Source organism: Tiliqua scincoides, chromosome 2 (assembly GCF_035046505.1).
Source record: "Tiliqua scincoides isolate rTilSci1 chromosome 2, rTilSci1.hap2, whole genome shotgun sequence".
NCBI classification, from domain to species: Eukaryota; Metazoa; Chordata; class Lepidosauria; order Squamata; family Scincidae; genus Tiliqua; species Tiliqua scincoides.
Window position 1 is genome coordinate 174,147,249 of NC_089822.1, and position 19,956 is coordinate 174,167,204.

At 41.7% G+C, this 19,956-nt stretch overlaps 1 protein-coding gene across 2 annotated transcripts in view; it reads left to right on the plus strand.

The window, feature by feature from the left end:
• WWC1 (WW and C2 domain containing 1) overlaps nucleotides 1-19,956 on the plus strand; it is a 100,850-nt gene that overhangs the window by 75,397 nt on the left and 5,497 nt on the right. For both annotated transcript variants that reach the window (XM_066613897.1, XM_066613899.1), the window contains 9 exons: nucleotides 237-317; nucleotides 1,100-1,186; nucleotides 5,098-5,290; nucleotides 7,466-7,618; nucleotides 7,891-7,991; nucleotides 10,129-10,270; nucleotides 11,825-11,989; nucleotides 16,343-16,435; nucleotides 17,084-17,314. In XM_066613897.1, the coding sequence (XP_066469994.1) occupies nucleotides 237-317; nucleotides 1,100-1,186; nucleotides 5,098-5,290; nucleotides 7,466-7,618; nucleotides 7,891-7,991; nucleotides 10,129-10,270; nucleotides 11,825-11,989; nucleotides 16,343-16,435; nucleotides 17,084-17,314 (1,246 nt within the window). The remainder of the gene's footprint in view (nucleotides 1-236; nucleotides 318-1,099; nucleotides 1,187-5,097; nucleotides 5,291-7,465; nucleotides 7,619-7,890; nucleotides 7,992-10,128; nucleotides 10,271-11,824; nucleotides 11,990-16,342; nucleotides 16,436-17,083; nucleotides 17,315-19,956) is intronic.

Sequence of the window (19,956 nt, forward strand, 5' to 3'; positions counted from 1 at the left end):
GCTTTCTTGGATTTCAGACTCCCGTCTGGAGATGCCTGGGATTAAACCTGGGGCTTTCCCTACAAAGCAAATATTCTACCACTGAGCCTACAGCTCCATCACCATTTCTTATGTTAGATTTCTCCACAAGAGCCTTCTACATGTTTTGTGGTGATAGAAGGTGCTCTCTCTGCATTAAGTTTCCTTGATGTACTGATACTGTATCTTATGTAAATGTTCTTGATATCTTTTTTCAGATCCCATGTGTCAGGAGCTATTTTGTTTGACAGTGATGATGCCGAAACCGTGACTACTGCTAAAGTTCAAATTGCAATGAAGTAAGTGAGTTGGTTTCTCTTTTTTTAATTGGTATACTAAGTAACACCTTATGTTTCGCCTCCTGTAGAGTATTCTATATTCTGCATGTAACTTTCAATGTTCATGTCATTTTTTTAATTAAGGCAGAAAAAACATACTTGAGTTTCAGTATATGTAGTGCTGAGGGAGATATTGCTCATATTGATGCCAAAGCCAGCACACTTGTCTCTAAATCTTCTTAATTCAGCATGCCTTTACTGCCCTTGGCATAGTGTAAATAGGTAAAGCCTAGACAAAGGAGTAGAACCATTAATTCTGACCTCCCCTAATCCTAACCATGTGTACTTAAATCCCTCTGAGTTTTATGCACTAACTTTCTAGGAAGTCTGTTTAGGATTATAGGGCGCAATCCTAACCAACATTCCAGCACTGACATAGCTGTGCCAATGTGGTGTGCACTGCATCCTGCAGTGGGGAGGTAGTTAAGGGAGCCTCCTCAAGCTAAGGACATGTTTGTTGCCTTACTTTGGGGGCTGCATTGCTGCTAAGTCGGTGCTGAAAAGTTGCTTAGGATTGTGCCCATAGTTATGGAGCCCAATTTTGTATGTCTGTACTTATAAGTACAGCTCATGGTGTTCAGTGGGTCTTAAGTTCTGGTATAAGAATTATGCATAGAATTATGGTCTTAGCCTAGCAGATGCTAAGACTACAAATGTTTTAAAATATGGCAAGCCCCTTCTGTGATTAGGTTCATTTTTTGTTACTACTTATACTTTCTTTTTCAATTTATTTTCCAATTCAGGTATGATGACAGAAATAAACAATTCGCAATATTAGTAGCCCAGCTGAATAATGTCCCTGTTCTTCTACCACAGCAAGGCCTGAAAGTGTAAGTAAGTGGCGTGATCTACCAGAAATGCCTGCAGAAGATTCCCATGGTGCCCGTGAACAGTCTCCTTACATTTTTGCTGTCTAACTGCAATAAATAAAAGAAAGCACAGACTAAATTATTTTTTTAATTTCATTTCAGCAGTCCCTTTTGCAAACTTGGACAGCCACCTGTAGAAACAGATGCAACTTTCCTTCCATGTTATTTGCATTCACCGTTGTTACTTATTGATTAAAACAAAAAAAAATAAGATCAGTATTGAATAATGTAGTTATCTACTAGGAAAGATCTCCTGCAGCTTAGCAGCAGAGGGCATGAGAATTGGTGTTACATTCCGAAAAGCTGATACAGGCCTGTGTGCTTTTGCAGATTCATGTGGGTGCTTTGTTCAGAATGTGATTAATTGCTGGGGTCATGCTTTATCAGTGTTACAGCTTTCATGTGTTGCTTCACAAATGTGTCAACCCCAAAATTTGCTGCTGCACTGAGATAAAACATCCCTATGCCTTCTGTAGTTGGCTTTAAGAAAGTGCTTCTTACAGACCAAGGGTTACTGGCTGATGGTCAACAGGTCAGATCTGGCCCTCAGTCGGGACCAGATCTAACAGTGTGGAATTTCTCTATTTTTTCCCCCAATTCAAGAAAAACTTCACCATACCTTAAAAGCTCTGGTGTAGCTTTTAACCAAAGAGATAGATGCATCTCTTTGGTTTTTGTGTGCAATACAAATTCGGATTTTTGAATTCTTTTCAGCTTGTTCAGTCTGAGGCTGTGGACAGAATCCTTGGTTGCATAAAGTCATCTACTAGTCCATGCCCATCTGCCAGAAGAGGACTGGCTGAGTGGGCTAGGAGGGTAATAATTCCTCTTTTGCAGAGGGCACTATGCTACCATGCAGTGGTGTGCCCTTTGTTGAGGAAAATATCCTTTGATCCCACTATATTAATTACCACTGGTCTCCAACCTTCCATTTTTGTGCAAGGTGATCAAGAGCTTGGTGATGACTCTACTCAAAGGGCTTCTGGATAAGGCTGACTATTGACCCTTTCAACCTGGATTTGGACCAGAAATAGCTTTGGTTGCTTTAGTGGGCAGTCTGCACTGGGAATTAAAAAGGAGAGTTCAACCCTGTAGATTCTACTATAGCATTTTAGCATGGTAGCAGGGATGGATATTAAGGGTCAGTTATACCATTCATCATGGTATCCTTCTGGGTTGCCTGACCGGGATGGGTATCAGGGGGACACTGATTTGCAGAAGAGGTATTAGAGCACTTCTGTACTATGTCTGTGGCATTCTGCAGGTTTCCAACCAGTCCATTTAATGTTTACATAAACCTGCTGAAGGAGATCATCTGGAGATTTCATAGGTGTTGCCCATCAGTGGGCTGATGATGCCCAATTGTTAATGGTCATTCCATTGGGGTCAAACTTAACTGATTCAAGAAATGCTGTGGTGTTATATCGAACATCAGCACTACCACCTAACATTTAAACCATTGGAATGTTGGGTGTTCAGCACCCTTTCATGCTCTGTCTTTATTCCTACACTATATATCAATAAGCTGACATTTAAAATCAGTCATGATGAGCTTCATTCCAAAGCTCTTGCTGCAAAAAATACTGACGTTTATTACTTTGGTGATTTGCTAGGGTACTAAAAATACATTACTGTATTTCAGTCTGATATTGTGAACATTATGATGGAAGATTGTTACACAATGTGCCTGACATGAAATTGAAACTGCTAATTTCTAATCGTTTGTGTTGAGGCTAATTGCATGTTGGCTGATATACTATTGGTATGTGAAAGGGGATAATTGAGCACTGGCTGCATTCCACACGTTATACACGTTATATTTTTCCTCCTCTTCATCAGCTCTAGAACTGCGTTGTGATAGAATGTTGGCATATAGTAGTAGTAACTTTATTGTCATTTTGATACAGCACAACAAAATTTATGCACCTTTGAGATACAAGCATAAATATATACAACAATTCCAACAATCACACTCTACACACTCACCCACACATTCTATACAACATGCGCCATAATATAAAAACAGTATAACAGACCGTAATGCCCAGGGGCATGCCCAGGAAATATTGATTTCCCTTGCAATTGAGTTCTTAAATTAACAAAATGCTCTTCTTAATGAGAATGCTTGGCCAACAGATCACTGTGCATAGATGATAATATATGTGGTGATTTTAGTCCAAAATAATCACATCATAAAACTGAAAACATATGCGAATATACAGGCAGCTTTCAGTTAACGTGTTCTTAATTTTCACATTTTCAGAATAGCATGATTTGCAAACTAATACTGGAAGTCTAATTTATACTGGCAATTTTTTTAATGATGTTGCCAATTAGTTGCTAGCGAGCAACCCTGTTAGATACTGGCAGCCTGGGGGGATGTCTAAAGCCAGAAGATAAGAGACAAAATGCGTTCCTTTGCAAATGACTGTGACTTACTGATTTCTCAGTTTCCTTACCAGCCTCTTTTCCTCATTGCCTTTTTAACCATCAACATCAGTAGCAACTCCCAGTAACCTCCCTCTTCAATTCTATGCCATCTTGGGCAAGAAGTCAGTACGAGTGTTAAATGCTTCCCCTACCCTGACAGTGAATTATCTCAGTCTTTTCTCCTGAAATGAATTATCTGAGCCACCAGCAGCCTCGCTGTCCTGCTCCCAGTAGCCTCCTTTCATAATTACTAATCATTAGTGTGACTGCTTGATGACTTTCCCTGGCCTAACCCATACCAATCCCATTGTTTCTTAGGGGACTTGCCATTTCAATTTACACATTTTCAATATATGTGCCATTTTCCGACAACCTAACCCCTGTTTAAATCGATAGCTGCCTGTACCACTGGGTAGAAGCCCTTATTGCTAAATTACGCTAGTGTTGTTAACAGAGTGTGACCAGTTGTGAGGTGGTCAGTTCTTATGTCACTTCCCTCCTTCGCCCTGGACAGTAGAAAAATCCAAATTCTGCAAATATTTATTTGAGCAATTTATATCCTGCCTTTCCCATGCTGAAGCAAATACCCAGGGCAGCTTACAAAGTGTCTTAGTGGAGTACAAATGAGTTTTTACAATAATTGTTCCATGGGCAGCTTGTAGAACCCTTCTCGTAGGGTATGATATAAAATACAATATGTCCTACAGATTAGTCCAACCTGCGTACAGTTGTTTTACTTTGCATATTTTCTTTTTCTAGGCATTTTCTGTTCCAGTTTGCCAGAGATAAAGGGGGAATGGTGAATGTCAGAAAACTGATACCAGTGCTTAAAAAAACATATTGCTTAACCCAGTGGTTCTCAAACTGGTGGATTACAACCCACCAGCCTGAGAAGCACTGCCTTTGGTCACTTAAGGGGCAGGGAAGGGGAAGTCAGCGATGCGATCCCCAGGATTGTACCACTGCCGAAGCTAATTGGGTTTTAAACTTACCTACTGTAGCGCCAGCCTCCAGGGGAGGATACAGGGAGGCCCATGGAGTAGTACACAGGGCTCCCCAAGTCTCTCTAAGTGGGGAAAAAAAAATCAAACCACTTCTGGTTTTCAATTGTGAAACACCTGTCAAAGAACACAAGATAAACAAGCCTACAAATCTTGTCTAAAGTACAAGTTGAGGCTGTTAGGATTTTAAAAATCAGGTACCGGACTAAAAAATACCAACTTTGTTAGGTCGGTTAGACCATTCCAATAGAAACCCTTCTGAAATGAATAGAAATTGCAAAATAGCAGTGTCTTGTAGATAGCTATGGCTTTAGGCAAGCTCTGTCATCTAGGTTCCCATCTGATATATTGTGCAAAGGCTCTTGTGTTGAGCTGCAGTGATATCTACATATTGTGTTAAGTTGTAGACTAAGTAATGCTGAGTAAGCTGTTTTTCAACAGGAATGTCCGGGTGGCCATCCTTCCCTGTTCTGAAAGTGTAAGCTGTTTGTTCCGCACAAGGCTCATGGAGGCTTCGGACAATCTCATATACAATGAATTGTTCTGCGTTGCTATCTCTTATTCTGTTTTACGACAGAAAACATTAAGGATTGATGTCTGTGCTGTGGATAAGTACCATCTTGAGGAATGCTTGGTTAGTGCTCATTCTGTTTTCTTACCCATCTGTTTCTACCAAAATGAATTTATACATTGGGCATTCATGTCTGGGACTGATATAAAGTGAGAACCAACCATAAGTATGCAGCCTTGTAAGAGAAGCAGTCAAAGGCTGTTCACTTATACTGGTTCTCACTTTATGGCAGTTCCAGGTGTGAATGGAACTGCCAAACAGGCTTGTAGCCTATTCTTACTCAAGTCAGTGTGTGTTTGTGTTTTCTAAGGGCACTTTATTTATACAAACATACCTACCTACCATGTCTTTCTCCCTGAAGGGCACCTAAGGCAGCTCACAACGGATTAAAATACACAAAACATCAGTGAAAGCCAGCCAGAGGCAAACAGCAGCATAAAATCATCAGTCATAAAAAATATTGAATAAATTAGTGAAAAAATCAGTGTGCACCAGTCTGCAGCCAGTGTATCCTTAAACCCCTACAGAAGTGGTATTCAAACTGGGTCGTAGCGATGCCCCAGCCTGTGGGTCCTGGCCTCTGCCCCCTTAAGGGGCGGGGGAGGCAGCGGCGCGATCCTGTGGATTGCGCTGCTCAGGGGGGCTGCAGGGGCTTGGGTGCACTTGCCCAAGCCTTCTGCAGCCTCCTGGGGATGCGGGGAGCCCTGCACAACCTTCAGCAGGGCTCCCCAGGTCAGGAAAAGTGAAAGCGGAGCGATCACATCCCACTCCACAAAACTGGAAGCGGAGCACGATCACTCCACTTTCCCTTCTGACCGGGCTGCAGGCACTGGGGCGCACCCTCTAGTCCCTGCAGCAGCCGTCCGTGTGTGGGGAGTCCTGCAGGGCGCCCCAGGTCAGGGAAAGGGAGAGTGGGGCGATCGCGTTCCGCTTTTGCGGAGGCAGAGCAGATCGCTGCACTCTTCCTTTCCCTGACCTGGGGGGCCCTGCAAGTGCTTGCGCAGGGCTCCTCGCACACAGGGATGGCTGCTGCAGGGACTGGTGAGTGTATCCCAGTCCCTCAGCCCCCTGAGCGACGCGATCCTGGGGATCGCGTCGCTGCCTCGCCCCTGCTGCCTCCCCACCACCCCCGCAAAGACTTACTGTGGGTTTCAAACTCCTGGAGAGTTTGAAAGCCGCAGCCCTACAGAATTCCAGAGGCTTTTAGAAATAAAAGCACATGAACACTATTAACACGGGAGCTGTTCTCAGCTAAGAGGGTTGGGAACTTCATAAAACTTAAGTTCATCCCAAGATGTCAAAGTGAAATTAAGTGACATCTAAGTGAAATCTAACATCTAAGTGAAATTAAGCATAGTAAAGCAGCAGTAATATAACATAATGCAAACAGAGCAGCATAAGATACATGTGATAAATTAAAAACATAAAACCTGAACACCATAAAGCTAAATAGTAAGGTTTTCCCCAGTACCAAAACAGCGTGGAACTTGGTGTCAGGAAAGCTTCCCTAGGAAGAGTGTTTTCAGACACAACATCCCACAACTGAAAGAGCCTATCTTGGTCTGGTACCCCTTTGCCTCTAAAGGTAGGTCACCTAAAAAAGAACCATCTGGATATAAATATCCTGATGGATTCCATGTGGAAGAAGGTGAGGCACACTGCCCCAAACCTATTTAGGGTTTTCAAAATTAAAATTAGCACTTGTGCAGATCAGTGTGTTGTGTGAAAGCTGTATATACAACCATTTCAGTTTTTATTATTTTGGCAGCTCAAAGAATTGTGGAAAGGTTGTGTGAGGTTCCTCCAGGGTCACTTGAAGGAAAGCTGCTGCATCTTAGAAGCAAGCAGGGTTGCTAGGTTAGAAGCAGGGTGGCATTCATGCAGAGATGCCATTTGTGTGAATTACAGCCTAATCCTATGCATGTCTACCCAGAAGTAAGTTCCATTATAGTCAACGGGGTTTACTCCCAGGTAAGCATGGATAGGACTGTGGCTTAGTCTCTCAGATATCTGTGTGACTTGTAAAATTGTGGGAGCTCAGAAACGTGCTGTTTTCAATCACAGAAATCATGATCTTTGTGATGCATAAATTGCAAGGGTAATTAAATTGCATTGTTTGTTTTCAAAGAAGAAAGCTTTCAACTTAAGAAACCCATGCATTTAACCTGAGATTTGTTTTCATTATCATTTGAAAGTTATAAAGCTACCCGTTGCTTTTTTTTTTTTTAAACTCTACAGGGAGGTGCACAAATTAGCCTTGCTGAGGCTTGCAGATCTGGAGAGAGGTCAACACGCTGGTACAACCTCCTTAGCTATAAATGCCTGCAGAGGCAAAGCAGTAAAAAGAAGCCAGAGGATGCCTGTTCTAAGATACCCTGCACAGAGAAAATGGTAAATACCAATAAATTTAGATCTTTTTTTTTTAGTAAACCTACAATCATGCTTAGCAAAGTGCTGGAAGCAACTGTTACATGATATGGATAAAATGACAACTTGCATATCTAAGACCAGTTACTCCAAGCGGATGCAAAACTGATTTTTTTTTTTTAAAGAATGATGCACCTGACTGGCAAAATACTATTTCCTCATTGTGAATAATGGGAGCCTTTGACAAAACTCAACGGACATTAAGAAGGAGTAATGTCATTATTTGTTCCCTGCAGGACTCTGTATCTGCACTGCTGGAACAGACAGCTGTTGAACTAGAAGCTGTAGAGAAAAACCTAGAAGAAAGCAGAAGCACTTTACTAATTGGTGAAAACTGGTAAGTGGCATGAAGCAGTCAGATTGCAGTTCTAAGATGCTGTGGCTTTTCCCCCCTTTATTTTCACGTTTAAGAGGACATGATTAGACTATCGGTAGCAACACTCTGTCCAATAATCATCTCCTGAGTTTTTTGTAGAATATTTCTCCTCTTTCTAAAAACATTTTTTTAAGTTATGCAATCATAAAAAAGCATGTCTCTGGGGAAAATACCTTTGTAGATTAAGATTAAACCTGATTCGACATTCAAACTGCCTTTTTTGCAATCATTTAAACTTTTATGATATTGATACACTCTTAATTCAAAATAATGGATTTTTTTTAAAAAATTAATACTGAATATATGGTAACTAGCTACATTAAAAGTAAATCAAAATACATGTCCCCACTGGATGTGGTGGTTGTGTGGGAAAACTCATCCATGAATGTCAACACACGTGGTATGTGCATGTATTGCATTATACAATACTTACAGACACATGTTCACACCAGTCCAGGTGTTCATGGCAAAATCCATGCTAGTCCCTCCTCTGGCATTATAGATCATCCAGCTTCCTGTGTCTGCATGTATTCCAGCAGCACTTGCTTTCCTCTGAAATGTAGTGGGACTGCTCCACATCTCAGTAATTTTTTTGCAAGAGCTACCGGGACAGCCTCTTCCCACCAAATGTTGATTAAAACTCTTAATTCTTCCTTGCTCTGAAAAGGAATCCTTGGTGAGGAATTCCCTCACTGCTGATAGGAGTAGCTGGAACACATGTATCCCACATCATGGGTTAATTCTATTTAATCAAAGCTGAAGTTAGTTCTGCTTTCATGTCTTTCCTACTTGCCACAAGAAAGACGGTGGAGATGTATTTAAAGCTGAAAACAAAGAGAAGCTGAGCTTTGGTGATGGTAGCATTTGCTGGAGGTTGTCTAGAGCAGCATTTCTCAAAGTGTGCTACTAGGAGCCCTGGGGCTCCTATAGACCCCTTCAAGGGCTCCATAAGTGGCTGCCATCTGCTCAGCGCAGTGGCACTCTGTGCATGCATTGATGCTCTGGGGCTCCCCAACACTTTGTGCATGCACTGACACTGTTTAGGCATGTAAAGGGCTCTTGGACACTGAAATGTTTTTGCAAACTGCTGGTCTAGCATAGCCTCACTTCCCCCAAGGAATTCAAACTCATGGATATCAACCAGCATGTGTGTTTTACAGCTATGCTTTTAAAAACCTATGTGGAGCCCTTTAAAACCTATGTGGAAAATTCACAGTATTTGACCTATGCGAAGGGAAAACATTCATGGATAACACTCTATATATTGGGGTCTTTTTAAAAAAAATTCTAGCTTGAGGTAGGATCTGCCAAGTTATAACATAAGTCTTGTTCCTTGAAATTTTGAAACTGCACTTCTGTTCAGATTTAGCTAACAAACACGGAGTCTGATCTCAAAATGTATTCCTTTCTGCTGTGCCATTTAACAACTTCTTATCAGATAGTATGCCAATCCTATGCATGTATACTCTGAATTAAGTCTCATTGAGAACAATGGGAGTTACTCCAGAGAAAGTCTTTCACTTTAAAAAAAAATATACAGGCAAACAGAAAATTCCTTTTAAATGCTCTATTGGTTGTCTCCTGCAGTCAACTCAACTTGCATTGACTAATCAACTCAACCCAACTAATGTTTGCATCATAAAGGCCTCCGTAGTTTTTCTGCATCACAGTTATCAGTTAGGTTCTGTGCACTGTTTGTGTAAGTCGGCAGATCAAAGTGGAATACTTCCATGTTAGTGGCACAACTTCCTGATGACAGCTGGTATTGATGTGAAGACTCTTCATAAACATTATGGCTTACCATATGAGTGCTATCACATAGAAGTAGGTTTGTAAGGAGGGCTTTTGGGTGTGTGTTCTTCAACTTCCATGAATTGTAATGCGGTGGGATGCATTTACAAATCCAACTCTGTTCACTCCAAATAGTAGCCCCCTTATTTGAGTGCATCATGTAGCCTCATTATGTATGCTACATAATTTGATTAAAAACCATTCCCATTGCGTGTGGGAATACCTGTAACCTTGCTGAAGCCTTTGAGACTGACTGGTTTGTCGATTGTGCCCTGCTTATTGATTGAACAGTCTTGTTATGTGACAGGCAAGATGAGGAAGATGCTGAGGAAGATGGAAGCAGTGAAAATGAAGTAGAAGAAGAGGATGAATATTATGGTGGGAAGACAGTATGGGAAACAGAGGAGACCCCGTCATCCTTACCGCAGGCTGAATCAGCAGCTGTCAAGGTAAAGAAAGCACAAGAAAAGCAGAATTCCTTGTTAGCAGCTGGAAAGACAAGCTGACTTAAGCAGTCTGCTTTTGCTGCAGTGCCCTTGCTTCACCTCTAACATGATGGAACTGAACTCGTTTTTTGTCTTCCACCTGTTTGTGGAGTCATACTCCTTGCTAGACTTCATAAAGCACATGGTTAGCCATACATCTGTCAGGGAAAGTATTGGCCTGCTGCTGGCCTCTTTTGACAGACTATGACAGGAAGAAAAGATATAAGGAGGCTGGAACAGCTCAGTTTTTTTGGGTGGCTGTTTGGAGCAGTGGTGTTTTTCTTTTACAGTGGCCTGCAAACATGGTCAAGGACTTGTATTGCAGGACTTATACTTGAATCACCTGTTTGCTTCTTACCACAGGGTGAGCTATCCAGTTTTGAACTTGATATATTTTGTTATGAAGAATACTTCTATACTACTTTTCAGCAGAGTAGTTCAGAGTGGTTTGCATAGAAATAAATCAATAAATGGTTCCCTGTCCCCAAAGGGCTCACATTCTTTAAAAAAAAATACAGAAGAGACACCAGCAACAGCCACTGGAAAAGACGTCATGCTTTGGGTGAAGAGGGACAAGGGTGAACAAGTTCTTGATTTGTTTGTATAATACAGCCATCTAACTTCCTGAGAATGGAAGTGAAAAATTATTCCAGCTGAGTCTGCCTCTTGTGATCGAGTATATTGCCATCAAATAATGCAGTGTACTCATATGGCAGCTGTCAGCACAAGCAAATATATTTGCAATAAGCAATATATTTGCATAACTGTAACATACACAGTTATCTATAGTAAATTCAGGAAGCTGGTGCAGCAGACATACATTTTCACACTAACAGCCTTACAAAGATCTTCCTGCTCTTGTATCTCCGCATAAGTGTGTGATGTTGATTGGGTTTCTTTCCCCATACAGTAAGCTTTGTACTTATAACCACATATAGCAGAGGTTGCTTAAGCATACCAGAAGGCATGTTCAGAAGTTGGCAGACCACAAGATCCTTGTGTGTGATGTAATAGAGTGTAACCTATAAAATTAACTAAAAAAATTAAGCATGCTTAACAGTACCGGATCTATTTATTTAAAAAGTTTATATCCAACCTTTTCCCTTCCTCATCGGGGTAGGCAGCTTGCAAGAGAAGTTAAAAAAGTTTTATTAATTTAACAATTACTTGTGTTACTTAAATTAAGCATTACGACCCTAGTCTTTGGACTCATTTTGTCTTTTCTGTGTGAGTGCATGTTTGTTATTCTTAGGAGTGACTCCTTTAAAACAAAGCTCAGTAGCAGTGATAAAAGTCCAAAGTGTACTGTGGTATTACTCTAGATTTTTGATATGTAGCATAATCAGTGCAGAAAGAAATGAGAAATGCACCTGGTCTAGTTTAAGCCTCTTAAGAATTGGATGGATCTGAAATACCATGCCATCAGAATCTGAGTGAAATGGACTTTAAAGCTGCAAGACAGTCAAGGTGACAGCACTTTGGTGGGGGAAGATACACAGAAATGTTTCTGTCTTGCAGGTTGATAAAGAGACTAACACAGAGAGCCTGACGCAATCTTCCACTGTAGTTCGTCCAAAAGATAAAAGAACACCAAATCCTCTGCGGACTCCTTTTGTTAGAGGCAGCACTATAATCCGTTCAAAAACCTTTTCTCCAGGACCACAGAGCCAGTATGTGTGTCGGGTAAGGAAATGTAACTTCTGTGTGTTTTGCCTCTTTTCATTCCACTTCCATGAATAGAGTGCCAGCAGTTAGCTTACTTAATCCTGTGTCCTGAAATCAAGAATCCTTTGCTTTTATTTCCTTGAGTCTAGGTGTCTTGAATGCTGTCTGATGTGAGGTGAAAAATGTATTTTTCTTTATTTCCAGTTATTGAAAATGTCACTGATGCATTGGGACTTAAGAACCTCATAGAGATGGAAATCTGAAAAGTAATATCAAATGCCATGTGCCCAGGAGAAGGTGAAAACCAGAGTTGCAGATTTAAGGCTGTGATTCAGAAGAGTGGGGGGGGGGGGGGAGGAAAAGTACCATCCATAAATGTTTTCCATAAATGGTTTCAAGGTGCTTACCTGCAACTCTCATTTGCCATCCAACTTCTCTTAAACTCTTCCAAAGTTAAAAAGCTATTTAAGGATTTGGCCTAGAGCTATTTAAAGATGAAATTGGGATAAAAATACAGGCATTTCTCAAAGTCCATGTTTTCAAAACATGAATTAGATATAACCTGGTAGATTAATTAGGGAATAGGATTTGCATGTATGTGCACTGGCACTGGTTATAATACAACCGCGAAGAGAACTAGCTCCGCACGCACTGGAAAAAGCTTTTGTGTGTGCAGCAAAGAGCACATGGTTGTTTTGTTTGATTGCCTTGCTGCTCCTGTGCAGGAAGAAAGCTCTTGTTTGGTTGTTGTCAGAGTTGATCTTTACTATTTTTAGCATGTCGTAACAAAATAAACTTCTAGCTATAAAAAAATATTTATTATTGAAATTCCTGCAAGAAAAATAAGTTTCCTGTGATTCCAAAATTTCCTAGCCCCCTTATTCCTTTTTTCTCATTGAAGCTATTTTTGATAATATGAGGTTTCTTTGGAATGCAACAAATGTGTTATAGCAGAACAAGCCGTACCTGTACTTGTTCTGTTTGTTTTTTTTTTTTAGTTTTTGCTTGCAATCCCCAAAGTGCCCCCGCTTCTTTAACATGAGTAAAGAACCATTGTTGGTACTGTGGACAGTTTGTGAAAAATGTGTGTGTCCGTGCACAAGTGCATGGACACATCTATCTGAATTCCTGGGTGGATCAGTGTGTTTTTTGAATGTATGATTCTATTAAAGTTTAACCATTGTAGGCAGCAAGGAATCTGGTACACAGGCAAAGCAGGTAGTCTGTTCAGTCAGGCATTGCACCACAGAACACCACTCCTGGTTAATGTACTATATACAACTATTTCTGCTAAATTCTTTGTTACTAGATCGTCTGCCTGAAGTGACCACATGACTGCATGTAACAAGTAAACAGGTTTTGTGTGTACCTAAGAACTGGTTTCTCTTCCAGACAAAAGAAAACTTGCATTCCCTCTTTTTTTTTTTTTTTAAACAGGAGATAGATCTAGTGTGCAGTCTACTTACTTGGCATGTTGTTTTCGAACAGCTTTGTATCTAACAATTATACAAATTTAAACTTGAGACTCATTAGTGTGTATTTTCTGTGATTTGGTGCCTGTGGAGGAGTGCATGCCAAGATCTAGACATGCAGGTGTTACTCTCTTCCCCCCCCCCCCCCATTGATTTGGAAAATGGTTGCATCTGTGAAAAGATTCATATTTGAGAATTTCCTGATTCCGTTTCAGATGGAGGGTCATGTGCAGTGTCTGTTGAAGCCCTTCCCCACCAATCATTAGATATCTCTGTTGTCTTTTGGCTTTAAACCAGTGGTTCCCAAACTTTTTAACACTGGGTCCCACTTTTTAAAATAACACTCTATTGGGACCCACCTAGCTTTATGAGACTAACAGCACATTCCTATGCATGAATACTCAGAAGTAAGGTCTATTGTGTTAAATTAAGTTTACTCCCTGGAAAGGGTGTATAGGATTTCAGCCTTTAAAAAAAGAAAAAAAGTTTCACTATACCAGCCACTCATCCCTCTGTCTTTATCCTTTTTACTATGGTGGAGGAGATCATTGTCTGGAGTGTTTGTTTGAGCTCCATGTTCATCAGATTTGGACCATTTGCAGTGGTATTGCATGCCTCAGTCCACTTTGAAGGCCAGATAAAGGGGAATGCAATGGAATGAGGCATGGTCTCCTACTCATGAGTAAATAAATGTACATGTGCTACTCTTTTTTGGTTTACATATGGCTTAATACATTTTCCTTGTCAGCTATGAGCTTGCCAGTTTCAGGACCCACAACCCGCTGGTGGGTCCTGACCCACAATTTAGGAACCACTGTTTTAAACATTTTTCTTTGTAGGTGTGAAAACAAATGCAGATCAGGCTACGCTTGTTGCTTATGGTTGCAGTTCCTTGAAAACATAGTGATCACCATGTGTGTGTTGCATGAAGCATAGGAAAGCTATTAGTCGACTCAGTTCTACAAATAGAATTCCTCAAAAATGGTACCTATATCATGACACACAGACCATGAATTGAAATCTCAGTCTGATAACTTGCTTCCTATGTTCTTGCATTTCTCTAGTACTGGGGAAAGAACTAAGGGCTAATTGTGACAAATATTCTAAAGCTCCCATCTCCCTATCATCACAATGAGGACTAGTCACCAGATTTAGATGTTCCATCACACTGCAGCTGCATTGTTTGCCTGTGACATTTAACAATTGGACTGGCCAATACAGTTAACAACAAATTACTTGGGTGATGGTAAAGCTTAGTGACTGATAAAGTGTTTTCACAGGAGGTGAATCCTGTTTACCTGTGTCTTGACTATCTTTAGAGGAGTCAAGTTGTAGAAACCAGACTGGAAAACTGGAAAGATAAAATGCTGGTGATGTCAACTGCAATTTATGATGCTGCTGAGCATGAATGTGTCCAGTGCTTGGCCTTTATGTATGTTTGGGGTCATCTGTTTGATTAAATGTTTACTTTATAATAGTTCCAGGAGACAGGATCAGGAGAGGCTATAAATAACTTCTCCCTTAACTTCCATCTATGTAGCAAACAAGGGAAACACTGTCAGGAAGGTCCATTCACAAAACATGGACCGGCTCTGCTGAGGAACAAGGTGTTCCTTCTGTGCATGAAGGCTGCCTATTGACTCGCAAGAGGCTCTGATACAGTTATTGCTCCCAGATTCGGAAGCTGTCAGGCTTACTAGCTATCCATTTTCCTTTTGATTTGGCTACAAGTTGAACTCTTCACAAAAGGCTAGACCTCTAAATTGCATCATCTTGTTTTTTAAGACAGGCCTTTGGGTGTTGGGCCAGGGAACAAATAGCACATGACAGGGCCATTCAGGCATGACAAGATAGATGGATGGCTCAGTGCCGGGAAGCGGAGATGCACTGAAGGATTTTCTAGACCTCACTGCATTTAACTGTCCTGAACAGAGTCTTAAACACCCAGCACTTCAAAATTAAGAAATTAGATTTGTGTGAAATGCTGAACCTTACAGAAAAGGAATGTGAAGCTGCTTCCTCTTTTGTGGCTAGAATGCTGCAGAACTGCTTTGACTATTAAAAAGACACTCTGACTGATTCTTCCAGGAACAAAACAGCTTTGTCCAGGTTCAGGGCAAAAAGTCACAGGTTCAGGTTTTCCTTGCACCCTGTGTCCAGGACTTTAACTGCATGAATAGAAACCTCTCATTGTTCTGCTGCAGCTCAGAAATAACTGTACGAATTTAATAATTATTTTCTGATGAGAAGCAGATTTCACTTGTTAAGTATTACGTATAGGTTTGTCACTCACTTGAGGCATCCTGATCCTAAATATTTTTGGCAACATGTCTAGTTGTAATTTTTTTATTGCAGTCAACGAATGCAGCAGTTAGTACAAATCTTCCTGAGCAATTACTTGTCAGTTGTCAACGCCATTTATTTGGGGATGGGCTGTTTGAATCTGTCTCATTTAGCATCAGTATAAAGCAGAACCACTCAAACTGTGGCCTCAGGGCCAGATCTGATGAGCAGACCTTTTGGTTCTGCTCAGGCACCATGCGAAGTCCCCCTCAATCAGGGGACAGGGCAGTTGCATCTCCCTGGATGTTCTGTCTTGTGGCCTTCTGGGATGCTGGGCAGACAGTGCGACAGTCCAGAGTGTCCCTGTTCCCTGATTGAGGGGGACTTCACCCATGCAGAACGCTCGGAGGCAGTCTGGATGCACAGCAGTCACAACTTTGAGCACCACTGGTATAGCGGTATCTTTGATCTATCTCACCAAGTGGGCCAGGTTAAAGTCAATCCTATTGTAAACACTTTGTGTTACTCTTCTTTTTGCCTTCTCACATGGCATTTGATGTTCCCTCAGTATCTGTTATGCAACTGCTTAATGCCATTGCCCATTTCTCTTTTTCAGTTGAATCGTAGTGATAGTGATAGTTCAACGCTGTCTAAGAAACCACCCTTTGTTCGAAATGCTGTGGAGAGGCAAAGTGTCAGGATGAAAAGGGTAAAAAAAACTTTTCTAATGTCTTGTCTCAGGAGGTATTGGCAAAAAATGTGGTGTGTCTCTGCATTTTGCAAAGCCAGCCAAGTATGATAAAAAATAATGATTAAGCAAAAATTATTCATAAGAAATAATGCTATGCCCTGTTAGACTGCATATGCACAGTTAGAACTGCTGAGATTGCTTGTTGTCAACATAGGAAGCTGCTTTCTACCAAACTGGAGTATTACTTGATCTGGGTCAGTATTGTCAACAAAGACGGGCAGCAGCTTTAAGGTTTCAAGCGGAAACTTTTCCTCTGCTCTACCTGGAGCAACCAGGGATTGAATATGGAATCTTCTGCATGTGAAGCAGATACTCCGCTGCTGAGCCATGGCCCTTTCCCCTAAAGGGAAATTGTGTGCCTTGCAGTTTCCACTAACATGTCCATGAGAAATTATGTTACCAAATACCTGGTATGTGTATCTGAATAATTTTGGAAGCTGTCGCAGCTTGAGAAAGCCTGGAAGGTTTATCATCAGGATATCGCCTGATGTCAGCAACTGTGTATGTTCATATTTAAAGTGCTATGGCAAGGAAACACCAAGAACGTATTGCATTTTAAGGAATTGGCCAACTAAATACATTTGTAATATCTATATTTTCTTTTAGTCTTCTGTTAAAACAGTTGGAGCTGAGCGTTTAATCCGTACCTCTTTGGACCTGGAGTTGGATTTGCAGGCTTCAAAGACCTGGCACAGTCAGCTGGTACAAGAGATCTGTGCCCTGAAACAGCTGAAGGAACAGTTAGAGAAAGCTCAAAAACAGGGGGAAAAGGAATTGCCAAGGTGTGTAAAGGAGGATGAACATTTTCGGATGCTGATGAGGGTGGTAGAGAAACAGGTAAGTGTTTTGAGGGGGGAGGCTTCAGAGTAGTTTCCATTATCCAATCAATTCTCTAAGAGTTAATAAAATCCAATGTTTCCTTTTCTATCCTGCTTGTGGTTAAACCCATTTGGCTCTTCCAGATTGTTTTCCATCACTGTCATTTTTAGCGTGTAGTTCCAACTCCATGTGGTGCAGGTCAGAATTGTGGGTTTCCCATGCCCTGTGTTCATTATCCCCACTCCCTGGGTAGAATGTAAGGTTTCACTTAAAGCAGAGTTTCCCAAATTGGGTCATTGCGATGCCACAGCCAGGGAAGCCCTGCCTCTCCGCCCTTAAGGGGTGAGGTGATAGAGAAGACACTGACGTGATCGCCATGATCGTGCCACTGCCAGGGACAAAAGGGTTTTTTTTTAAAAAAACTTATCCCTAGCAGCACCAGCCCTCTGGAGGGTGCTTGAAGACCACGGACCCCTCCCCAAGTCTGAACAGCTAAAAATAGTGATCACAACCTGCTTCCATTTTGGGAACTGCAGTCTTAGTGAAATGTCATGTTTGTCTTAAAGTTAATCTTAATGCCATTTTCTGTCCCGTGCTTGTATACAAGATACATATGCTTATTATAAAAAAGGAATGTTTGAATAGGCCTTCTGCCTTTGTTATTCTTAAGGAAACATTAATGTACATCAAGAACTACTGCTTAATACAGTTCACTGTAAGAATACTGACAGCGCAATCATAGGCAGGTTTACTCAGAAGTAAGCCCTATTGAGTTCATGAGACCAGGTAAGTGTGTAGGATTGCCATCTGAAACATGTTCTATAAACTCAGAATCTTCTGTGATTATTTCATCAGCTGCTGTTTCTTCTTGACTAAGTACGCATGAAACAATAGACTTATTATGTTGACGTGTGGCTGAACACACCAAGTACAAAAATAAACAGGATCACATCATAACACCTTTTTTTATTGTTTAGTCAAACATTATTGCATGCTTGTGTGAGAGAGAGACCCCAAGATAATAACAACAACTAGGTATTTATGTACTGCCTTTCTGGTCATTGGATTACTCTTCTGACTTTATTCAAGGCGGTTTACACAGGCAGGCGTTTCTAAATCCCTCAAGGGGATTTTTACAATCATAGAAGTTCTGTCTTTCAAGAATCAACAACATTTCAGAATGGATCTTCCTGGTTTAGTCTCACTTCTGGCCTCCAGTTCTCCCACGCAGGCTGACAAGCAGCTCCATCTCTCACATGGAGGAAGCCAAGACGCTTCTTGCTCACACCAAGAGCAGGTGGAATCACTCAGCTTGGCTTGTCAGCTGCTTCAAGGTCTCGCCATTCTCAGCCGTTCAGGGAGCTGCCGGTGGCCTCTGAACTGGCGACCTTCTGATGTTATCTTCAGGCTAACGGAGGCTCTACCCTCTAGACCTGACCTCCTGCCCAAGATTCCAATATCTTGCAATCTCACCACTTGATAGGATGACTTCGGAGGTTCACCACTCAGTAGGATGTATTTAGCAAGCCGGGTTTCGAAATAGGTAGTTAATGTCAAATATAGGTGATCCCCTGTATCTGCAGATCTGGTGTCAGTGGATCCAGCCCCCTTCATGCCCATTAATGCACAGTACTTTATTTTATGCAGAAGCACTTGCAGTGCAAGTGTTTCTTGCTTAACTATCTTTTTTAACTGAAAAGCCGAATATGCACGTCATTGGCCTGCATGCTGGAGGGTACTAACAGGAAGCAGGAGTTCCTGTTGAGGCGTGGCCTACATATTGTTGAAATGGGATGGGTTGTGGGATGGGGGCAAGGTGATGAGTTGCAAAGTGTTGCAGATTGAGAGCCCAATCCTGCTACTAGACAGGATCAGTCTCTCATACGCTGCTCTGGCAATGGTTGTTACAAATGTGCCAAAAGACATGTCACGGCAGCCGAAGGAAAGGCTGCAGCTGCCATGCCAGTCAGACGCTCACTGGGACTCGGCAGTGGTACATACCCCGTCAAGCTGTTGGGAGGCACTCCAGGGCTTGGGGCCAGGCATGTCTGGGTGGAAAGCAGGCAGTCAAGGGGGCAGTTCAGACCTATAAGGGAAGCGGGAATGGCAGTAGAGGCTGCGGCCATATCCTGTCTTTCTCTTCCCCCCCCCCCCCCGGCTTTGGAGCCCTACCCAAGTCTCGTTAGTTCTGCACCAGCAGTTGAACTGGCATAGATCTAAGTATAACCCTAGGGATTGTGGGGCCCAACATGGGTTAAGAGAACCCAAGTTACCTTAGCCCAAGGAGACCTCTGGCTGCCTCCCTGGCCCCACAGGATACAGCAGCAGTCGTTTCTGCACCACTGTACAACTGTGTGGCAGCCTGGATAGGAATGGCCTGTGAATCATGTTTGCAAAGTCCTACGAAATTTAATGGTGGCTATTAAAAAGCTGACCCCAATTTGTATAGCCTGGGTGTTCTCTATACGTAGCTGCTCTGAGTTATGTTTCTTGGAATGCTGCTAGTGTTTAAGCCATTTCTGCCCACCCTACAGGTGTACACATTTGATCCCTGTTGCATATATGCAACATTGGGCAGAAATGGCTTAAAGAGTATTTGGCTTTTAGGAGGATATGTGTGAGTGTTAGTATTTAATATATAGGTATATCTGCACATGCAC